The sequence below is a fragment of the Helianthus annuus genome, chromosome 10 (assembly GCF_002127325.2).
Source record: "Helianthus annuus cultivar XRQ/B chromosome 10, HanXRQr2.0-SUNRISE, whole genome shotgun sequence".
Classification (NCBI taxonomy): Eukaryota; Viridiplantae; Streptophyta; class Magnoliopsida; order Asterales; family Asteraceae; genus Helianthus; species Helianthus annuus.
In genome coordinates this window covers 179,859,048-179,869,657 of record NC_035442.2, presented here as the reverse complement: position 1 = coordinate 179,869,657, position 10,610 = coordinate 179,859,048, and the positions used below count along the sequence as shown (strand labels likewise).

Sequence of the window (10,610 nt, the reverse complement as noted above, 5' to 3'; positions counted from 1 at the left end):
GACATTACCGGCATGTCATACGAGCCGTATGATAGGGCAAAAAGTGGTAAAAACAAATTGTATTTTAGTCACACGAGTCACATAATACGTTGTAAACTGATCATATGGGTTGTATGAGGGTCAAATCATACAACACAATGACTGATGTAACCACTGACAAACCTATACGTCCCATATGGCATTTTCACTCAGTGATATCACTCATATAACACATACAATCTATATATATGACATACGAGTTCACATACACCAATGGTGGATTAGAAACCGGACCAGGTTGGTGAATAAAAAAATTAGTCTTTAAAAAAATTGTTTGGGTTATAAATCAGTTTAGAGGTTGGGGGGGGGGGGGATAATGGAACCTATCCAACCAATTTGGGTCGGTCTGAAACTGGTTTGGGACAAAAAAACCGAATTCTTGACAAGCTTTCAAATCGACCAGGTCCAAACTGGTTTTAGAGAACAAAACTACAAACTAGCGTGTTAGGTCGGGTCTAAACCGGTTTTTTTGGTGAAGTGGATCGTGATAGAGGTGCACAAAAAACCTGAACATGGATACTAGAAAACCGGGTTTTTTTAAACTCGAATTCGACCCTACCCTACCCTACCCTACCCGTAGAGTAAGTACCGGGTTAGCGGGCCATTGGTCAAAATGCCCATGTGAGAAAGCGGGCCAAGCCCAGATCTTACTCGTGCCGGCGAGAGAACTATTCTCACACGTGCGAACCCTCTTCGTTTTCGTCTCTCAAACCCTCAAATTCCATCACAACCATCAGAGCCGGAACCGGTGACCACCAAATCGATCAACACAGTCTCTTTCTTCGGTTTCAAATTACGCATCGATTGTCATGTATCGTGCCGGATTTTCCAAAATCAAAACCCTAAAGGTGAGTATTGTTCATTAGTTTCTTTATATTCAATCGAAACGACCTCGTTTTGGTTAATCCTTGACTGATTAGTTGTAACTGGTTGAAGATTTTATGTTTTGAGCTGTTGAATCATGTTATTAGCTGCATCTTATGGTTATTAGATGATTAGATCTGATTTCATACTCTCGCAATTTAAGGATATTTGTGGTTAACCGGAGTAGGGCTGGTAAAACAGGTCTAATCATGTGGTTAACACAAGTATTAAACATGAATACGATTCGTTTAACTGCTTTATATCTCGTGTCTGTAACACATACAGATACAGTGCTGTAAGAATCGTTAGGCGCGAGTCGGGTGGTGGGGGTACCGACTAGCGATTAATCGGGATTAATCAGATTGAGATTTTTATATGTAATCTTTAGTTCTATATACACACACATATTTATATGTAGTTTTATAAAGTAATCATGTTTTAATCCCTCATTGACCCATTTTTTAAGTAATTGGAAGGAATTTATAAGTTTTTGTCGAAATTTGGCTGGTGTCTTGCCAAAATTTGGTCAGAATAGGACCGCCATTGACCGCCTAGCGATTAATCGGCCATGAATCGGCGAATTTTCGATTAGTGATTAATCGGCGTCTAATCGGAGACTAGTGAGGATTTTTACAACCATTTACACAACACAGGTCTATGTTTTATGTACCAAAAACTAGAAACGACAGTCTAGCCTCTTACTATTAGTTATTTTTAGAAAATTGTAAAATTATATATCTTACTTTTTGTTAAACATGTTTAATCATGTCTTAATTAGGCCATGAATTGCTAGCTCTAAACCAGATATAGGAACTAGGAACAGTCATTTAATTGTAAGTTTGGAACACCTGATTGGTGGCGTATACAAGTTTGTAGATAAGAGAAAAATTTCATATGTTACAAAGGAAATAAATATTTACTGGAAATAATTCATTAGTCTTACATAACAATACAGTTAACTTATATCGAAGTAGACGTTTTAGTTAGCTGTTTGCATTTTGGTTAATTAAGATAAGATGTTTCGATGTAATTATCTTGGTTTAAAAAAGCGCGCCTTAAGCGCGCCTAGGCGCAAGGCGACCCAAGGCGCCAACCAAATCGCCTTAAGTGACACAAGGCGCACGATGTACAAAAGGCGAAGGTGAGGCGCGCTTTTTAGCCTAAAAATTGACCTGAGGCGCAGGTGAGGCGCGCGCCTTATGTACATGGTGTGTTTCTGTGCTGCTGAGTGTTGTACAACAGGCTTTTTAGGCTGTACATTTATGTTTTTTTTCATTCTAAAACATATATAAAGCTTAATTATAGCTAAATCATAGGTATCGGATGCTAAAAACTTATGGGATATATAAAATAAATTATATAATCACTTTGCGCTTTGCGTACGAAAAGCTCACCGCTTTTGCGCTTCGCTTTTAAAAAATCGGTTTTAGACCTCATCGCTTTTGTGCGCTTACCGCTTTTTTAAACCAAGGTAATTATGTAAATCTGTGGTAAATGGACTCTCAAACTGGTGCATAAACGATACAAGAACCAACCAGAATATCCACATGATTGTAGTCATTAAGTGTTATATTTAATTTACCATGTACTAATTGATGGATAAAGGGTAGTACGAGTAATAATTGTCTGTTGACGTTGGGATATCCAATAGGGTAATGCTAGCAACCGGGCGTTGACTAGGTTTGCAAGTTCAAGTGCTGTTGCCGCCAAGTCATCGTCAGGGGGTCTCTTTAGTTGGTTTGCGGGTGGAAGTGCCTCCACTCTACCTCCTTTGGACTTTCCTCTTAAGGGTATCGAACTCCCACCTTCTTTGCCTGATCACGTTGAACCAGCAAAGACAAAGATTACAACTCTTTCAAATGGAATCAAAATTGCCTCGGAAACTTCAGCAGTAAGTAATCTATTCATGCATTTGTAGTTATACAAAGGTTTGCGGTTCAGTCTCTCACATATGAGTTCTTGGACTCTATTTTGCATGATTAAATGTTCGAACTTTAAAATATATAAAAAGGTTCCTTTTTTAATAAAACTGGTGAATGACACAGACTATGCAGTTACTGCGGTAAAATATCGGATACTGGTCAAGTACCGATATTTGAGGCATAGGTTATCTCGGTGAGATAACGTTAATTTTAATATCATGCAGAATTTATATATATAGCAATGTAACACTAACAATTCAGTTATATATCGGTCAAATATCGGTGATATATTGGTTATATCGGTCAAATATCAGTGATATATCGGTTATATTGGTCAATATCGCAGATACTATCGGTATCGATATTTGACACTGATATTTTACATAGGGACCAATAACCGATATATCACCGATATTACCTGCATAGGACACAGATAGTAAAATATTGAATGAACTGATCAATGTTCACAAACTTTATATTATTGATTGATAATAATTTTATTTAATTTTTTGGTATAGAACCCTGCTGCCTCTATTGGGCTGTATGTTAACAGTGGCTCGATCTACGAAACACCGGTTTCGTTTGGCGCTACACATCTTCTAGAACGAATGGCCTTTAAAAGCACAACTAACAGAAGCCACTTGCGTCTTGTGCGGGAAGTGGAGGCAATTGGTGGCAATGTGACGGCCTCTGCTTCTAGGGAGCAAATGAGTTACACCTATGACGCCCTGAAAACTTACGTTCCCCAGATGGTAGAGCTACTTGTTGACTCTGTAAGAAATCAAGCTTTTTTGGACTGGGAGATTAAAGAACAGGTACACTTTCTTTCTTTTTTGTTTTATATTTTGAATTAATTTCATGTATACACGTACAAACATGAAAATATTCATATATACCCAACCAAAACTAAAAATATCATATATGCCCTTAAAAGTAGTTAAAATATCAAATATACCCAATTTATTAAAACAATCTAATAAATCACCATTTTACTCTTATTTTTTTAACTTCAAGTTTTCATATATGCTCATTTTTAACTTAATTTTTAGCTCTTAATTTTGTTTTTACCCTTTTTTTTAATTTTTATTCATAAACAATAGTATACTCCATATATTATATTTAAGTTAGAAATTAGTCCATATAATATTTGAAGTTAAAGGTCATATATGAGATTTCAAACTTTTAGAAAAATAAGGGCAAAGTTGTCATTTATTAAATTGTTTTTAATGAACTGGGTATATATGATATTTCAACTACTTTGTAAGGGTATATATGATATTTATTACTTTGCATGGGCATATATGATATTTTGCAAGTTTGTAGGGGCATATATGAAATTGCCCCTTTTATTTTTGCTTTCTTTTAATTGAAAAAAATGCATTTATATTGTAGATTGAGAAGGTGAAAGCTGAGATTGGTGAATATGCCAATAATCCCGAGGCCTTGCTGTTAGAGGCGGTTCATTCAGCTGGATACTCTGGTCCACTTGCGCATCCACTTCTTGCATCTGAAGGTTTACTCGGCAGAATAAACAGTAACGTTTTGGAGGATTTTGTAGCTGTAAGTCCGACACCATAGATTTTAACTAGTGGTAGGGCTGTAAACGAACCGAACGGACACGAATAAGGCGTTGTTCGTGTTCGTTCATTAAGGAATGACCATGTTCATGAACACTTATCGAACGGGATTTCTTGTTCGTGTTCGTTCATTAAGGAAACGGACATGTTCATGAATACTTACCGAACGTAGACGAACGCAAACAAACACAAACAAACGCAAACAAACACAAACAAATGTTCACGAACATAATTGAACAAAAACGAATGTAAAATATATATTTAAAAATACAATCTTCATTTTTCATCACAAAGATTAGATTACGTAGAATCACCAAAAATAAATAAATATTTAACATAACTTACACCAAAACTAAGAAGTTTGTCAAGCTATAACACATATTGAAATTGAAGTGATCAAATGAGGGATTCTGGCAAAGGCGTATGGTATAACTATGGTTTCTAGATTTAAAATTTTACGTCAATAACAGTTAAAATATAAAATAAAAAAAATCTGTAAATGAACGAACACATATGAACACTTTACCGAATGTTCACGGACATAAACGAATGAACACAACCTTTGTTCATGTTCGTTTGTTTAACTTATCGAACGAAATTTCTTTTTTGTGTTTGTTCATTTATCAAACGAACGAGCAAGAACGAACTTCCCGCCGAACAGTTCATGAACTGTTCTCTGAACGTTCGGTTCGTTTACTGCCCTAAATAGTGGATTGCTATTTATATTACGGAGTTTGTAATTTCTTATTTAAACATATTATCTGCTTATTGTGTTTTTTAAAAGCAAACAAGCCTTTCCAATGTTTAGATAAAGAGAAGTGCTTATGTTTATCTGCGCATTTTATTTTAGTATGAAGTACGCTGTTTTTGATAAGCAGCTTGAGATTGTTTAACTTAAACTGATTACTGTTGGTGGATCACAATTACAAGTTTACCCTTTAAAAAAAAACTAGCTGATTATCTGATTTGTGTGAAATGTTAGGCAAACTACACTGCTCCTCGAATGGTACTTGCTGCATCAGGAGTTGAACACGAGGAACTGTTAAAGTATGCGGAACCTCTTCTCTCAGATTTGCCAGGTGGCGCTGCGGTTGAAGAACCAAAATCGGTGTATGTTGGAGGCGATCACCGTGTTATGGCTGATACAGGGGTGTGTCTTTTACGTTCAACTTCTCGTTAATATTATTTTTCATCCTTTTTTTTTAATCCAACGTTTGTGTGTTGTTTAGTTTAACGTCACATTAAACTTTTGTTTTGTTTAATCAGAGTACTAGTTTTGCTCTTGCATTTGAACTTCCTGGTGGCTGGCTTAAGGAGAAGGAAGCCATGACCTTAACGGTTCTTCAGGTACCCTTTCTAAAATTTAATTTTATGATTGTACTAGATTGTTACTATCGGTCGCGCGTTGCGGCGACCATGCCATAGTTGTTTATAGCTGGCAGTACGTTATGTGATGCATTAACCATATGAAAACGCGTTTTTTATTTATCTTATCTAAAGCATTGCGGTTACAAAAGAAATGGAGTCAAACCAAAGTTGGTTTGTTTAGTGACGGTTTCCCCTAACCACTACACCATCCTTACCTTTGCATCAACACTTAGCGACATCAAAACCTACAATAACTCGAATTTATATTTTCAAATGAAAACTTATTATATTTGACTCGACTCATTTCTGAACACATATTACGTCAAAACATAGACTAACTAAAGACGTACGCAAAAAAAAAGAATGAAAACTTTTTATATTTTACCAGACTTGTTTCAGAAAAAATTATGTCGAAATGTGAATTTATGTAGTTTGCATTCAAACATAAATTTATACCAACACGTAGATTAAAATGTCAAAACATAGTCCAATTTAAACATACATAAAAATAAGCATGAGAACGCATTATATCTGACCCGACTCATTTTTGAAAATATTTACGTAGAAACATGAATTTATACCGACACTTACCTAAAAATAACCATGTGAGAAAATAACTTTTAGACTTTAACCTAAAAATTTAATATACGGGAGGTAAAATTGAAAAGTTAGAACCAAAATGGGTAAAAATGATAATTTATAAAGTTTTTAGAAGTTTTTATAAAGTTTAAAGGCTATATTTGTCAATTTAGAAAGTTGAATTTAAATTTGTTTGTCTTTTTGCACCGACCATTTAATTTAAGATATAGAGTAATTTATTTTTAAATTTAGTGTGCAACAAATGCTACTTTTTGTTGTTTTATTTTTGTTTTTTGAAATTTATCAGTAGAGGTGGCAAAATGGGTAATCTTTGGCACATGTCAAATCGGGGTAGATTTGCATGTCAAATATGAATGAGTTTTATTTTTGGCACATGTCGAAAATTGTTACCTCTATATTATGGAATGTCAATTGTGAAGTTACGAGTATAGAGAGTTCATATTTTATTTTGCAGATGTTAATGGGAGGAGGTGGATCGTTTTCCGCTGGTGGTCCCGGAAAAGGAATGTACTCACGCCTTTGTAAGTTTTTTTTTCTTTTTCTGACACATAGCTTCTTCGTACTATAAATGGCTTCTCAATGATGGCAATGGGTCGGGTTTGGGACGGGTTTAGGTAATCCCAAACCCAAACCCGATTAGATAAGCTTGTCCCAAACCCGTCCCAAAACCCGTCGGGTTTCAAGCGGGTAAATACCCATCGGATATCGGGTATACCCGCGGGTGTCGGGTAAACCCGTTAATTTAAAAAGATTACTTGTTGGGTATACTCATCTCAAAACTCATTGGGTATCTATCGGGTAACTACTAACCAGTTACATTTTGTATTGTTATTATGAAAATATATATCAAATAACTACAATGTATACGAAATAGAATACCTATATGTGTAAAAAATGGATGTATCATATATATACATATTAATAATAATAATATAAAAGAAATTATATCGGGTATACAATCGGGTAAACGGGTACACTTTATCGGGTAATTGGGTCGGGTAAATGGGTATATCACTAAATCCCAAACCTGCGAAAAAAATAAAAACCCGTCCCAAACCCAATTAAACGACCCCAAACCCGTCCCAGATGTGTCAGGTTTCGGTTTACCCATCGGGTTCGTGTTTAATTGCCATCGTATAGTTATGAAGTGAAATGAATTGCATGTTCATAAAATGTTTTAACGCACCTTTGCTTTCAACTTAATAATTAATATTTCAATTATTTGTCGTGAGCAGATCTTAGAGTTTTGAATGAGTACCCCGACATTCAGTCGTTTTCAGCGTTTAGCTCAATCTATAACCACACTGCCTTGTTTGGAATCCAAGCTACCACGGTAAGGCATCTTTAAACTTTCATTTTTTTTTTCTTTCATAATTTAGTTACTATTAGTATTCTGTTTAATACTGGTATATATCAATATTTTGCAGAGTTCTGATTTTGCAGCAAAAGCCATTGATATAGCAGCTAAAGAACTAATTGCAGTTGCCACAAGTGGTGAAGGTAAGCTTATTATGATACTTAACTATATACTCGTTTTGAGCTTTATACTAATAGGGAGAGGATCATGAGAAAACTAGAAAACTAACTAAAAAAGCCTAAAAAAAAATTTAAAAACACACCAATTTTTTTTTACAATTTTTTATAAAAAAATAGCTATTTTTATATATAAAAATAATTTTCAAAAATATTTTTTTATTTTCTTGTACTGCACATGTGCATTATATGTGTACTACACATGTGCACTATATCCGTAATAGTGCACATGTGCAATACAACAAAAAAGTTTTTTTTTTGAAAATATTTTTCCATGCATAAAAACTAGCGACTTTTTTTAAAAAATTCGTAAAAGAAATAAATTTGATATGTTTTTTTAGGCTCTTTTAGTTAGTTTTTTGGTTTTCTCATTTAAACTAGTTTTCTCATGATCCATCCCCTATACTAATATTATGTTATAATCTAAATAACGAATTTACTGACATGCCCTTTACTTCAGTCAACCAGGTACAGCTTAATCGTGCAAAGCAGTCAACCAAGTCCGCTGTTCTAATGAACCTTGAATCAAGAGTATGTAAATTCAGCCTGTGTTTGACTAGTCAACTGAATAACTGATTAATCATCAATATGCAAACTCATTACTAATTTGGTTTGGTTGATCTTCATATTAGATGGTTGCTTCAGAGGATATTGGTAGACAGATTTTGACGTACGGTGAAAGGTATAACTTTAATAATATCCATTTAAGTTAGTTGATTTGACACGCTCGTAAATGGGTCGAAATTGCTTAATCTTGTGACTTTAGGAAACCTGTGGAGTTCTTTTTGAAAGCTATTGATGATGTAACGGCCAATGACATCGCTTCTGTTGCCAAAAAGCTTCTTTCCTCTCCTCTCACCATGGCTTCTCACGGAGATGGTAATTTTTTATTAATAATAATGAAGTTAACTTTTTTTCTTGTTAAACTTTAACCGATCAACTAACTTTCCTAGTTGAATAGTTTTATTTTTTAGTGGTTTAAGGCCTCAAGTTTATTTGTCTCATTTAGAAATCTATCCATTTTAATCTTTTATCGAGTTAGACAAATAAACTGTAGGGAAGAATCCGCTCAAGTAAAAACTTTAGGGACATAATCGGATAACATGTGAAAAGTTGGTTGGTTAAATTCAACATAATTCCGTACCTTTTTTTGTGATAATCTACCGTATCTACTGCACCATTGAATTCCATTCCTATTTGCACCCTTGACCATACATTTTTTTAAGGGGGAGACTATTTGCACACTTGGTGTGTAGATAGTCAGTCCAAAAAGGGCTTTTTTTGCCCTATATGCACACCCTGCAGTGTCGAGTTGTGGCCAAAGCGCAGCGTTTTGGTCCGGTCAACTAGACAAAGACTGACGGGTCTATTGACCGGGCCAAAACGCCGAGCTTTGGCCGCGTTTTGGTCCTGTCAACTAGACACCCGGTCAATCTTTTGTCTGGTTGACAGGACCAAAACGCGGCCAAAGCTCGGCGTTTTGATCCGATCAACAGACCCGTCAGACACCCGTCAGTCTTTTTTGTCTGGTTGACGGGACCAAAACGCCACGCTTTGGCCACAGCTCGACACTGCAGGGTGTGCATATAGGACAAAAAAGCCATTTTTGGTGTGTATATAGGCATTTGGGTGTGCCAATAGGTACACCCCTTTTTAATTAATTTTGGGGTTTTGTTTGAAATATAATTTTGTTTTTCTTTTATGACTTTTAACATACGATGTTTAATATGAATTTAAATACGTCATTACTATGTGTTTATTTTTATCTAGATTTCGATGTTACTATGTATAAGTAAATAATTTGTTACTTAAATGGTCGCATCAGTGGTGCAAATGTGAATGGTAGTTTTGAAGATGTGAATGGTTTGACCTTTTTTCCATCGAAATTTTGTTTATGATTTTATTTCTAATTTACTCTTGTTTTGTCAGTTTTGAACGTGCCAACTTACGATTCAGTGAGCAGCAAGTTTCGTTAGTGACCAAAATCGGGTAACACCCTTTTTCTTCACCTTGTGAATCTTTCAAGGTGCATTTTAGAGTTGATAATCATGGATACAATAAGGTGGTTTGTTTTTTGGTCTTTCAAAAGAATAATATAAGGCAATCCTTGGCTACCCATTAATTTTTAATGCTTGATATGTTGTATTCCTTGTAACTTTTTGGAGTTATCGATTTCGATAGGCCAACATGTGTGAAATAACACTTGTAAAGAAACTAAAATGGGCTGGGATCGATCAATTGTTTAGTTGGGATATTATGTGCCGAATTTCAGAGCTTGCATCTCGTTACACTTTGTGTCTCGCCCAATTTGCATTTATTGACGCATATAATAAGATTGGGACAAACATAGTAAGACGACGGAAAGTTATACAAAAGATGTCAAACTGTTGATATAAATATAATTGTATCATACTTGTTTCATGCATAATATGAATAAATGTTACAAAGATATAACTTGATTTTTTTTAGTAAAACAACGAAAAAATAGTGACATGTTATTTACAATGCAATAGGCTCTTTGTGTTTTGCCCAGTATTAATTTAAGCGGGCTTAAATGGTTGTTAAGTTGACCATTTTTTTGGTTAACTTGGTAATAAAATGGGAATGTTTGTGGAATTGATTTGGAGTGAACCAAAAGTGTCCGATATTAGATGAACCGAATCTTTTTACTTGGTGGTTACAGTCAAACCCAACTCACTTGCCCTTT

General features: G+C 35.0%; 1 protein-coding gene across 1 annotated transcript; it reads left to right on the top strand.

The window, feature by feature from the left end:
• Positions 1-663: 663 nt before the first annotated feature.
• On the top strand, positions 664-10,191 carry LOC110886938 (mitochondrial-processing peptidase subunit alpha). The gene is made up of 13 exons (XM_022134825.2): positions 664-887; positions 2,555-2,794; positions 3,344-3,640; positions 4,218-4,385; positions 5,385-5,552; positions 5,669-5,749; positions 6,825-6,891; positions 7,606-7,703; positions 7,798-7,870; positions 8,364-8,434; positions 8,536-8,585; positions 8,670-8,782; positions 9,833-10,191. The coding sequence occupies exons 1-13, from the start codon at positions 849-851 to the stop codon at positions 9,877-9,879; spliced, it is 1,512 nt and encodes a 503-aa protein (XP_021990517.1). The 5' UTR covers positions 664-848; the 3' UTR covers positions 9,880-10,191.
• The last annotated feature ends 419 nt before the right edge of the window (positions 10,192-10,610 follow it).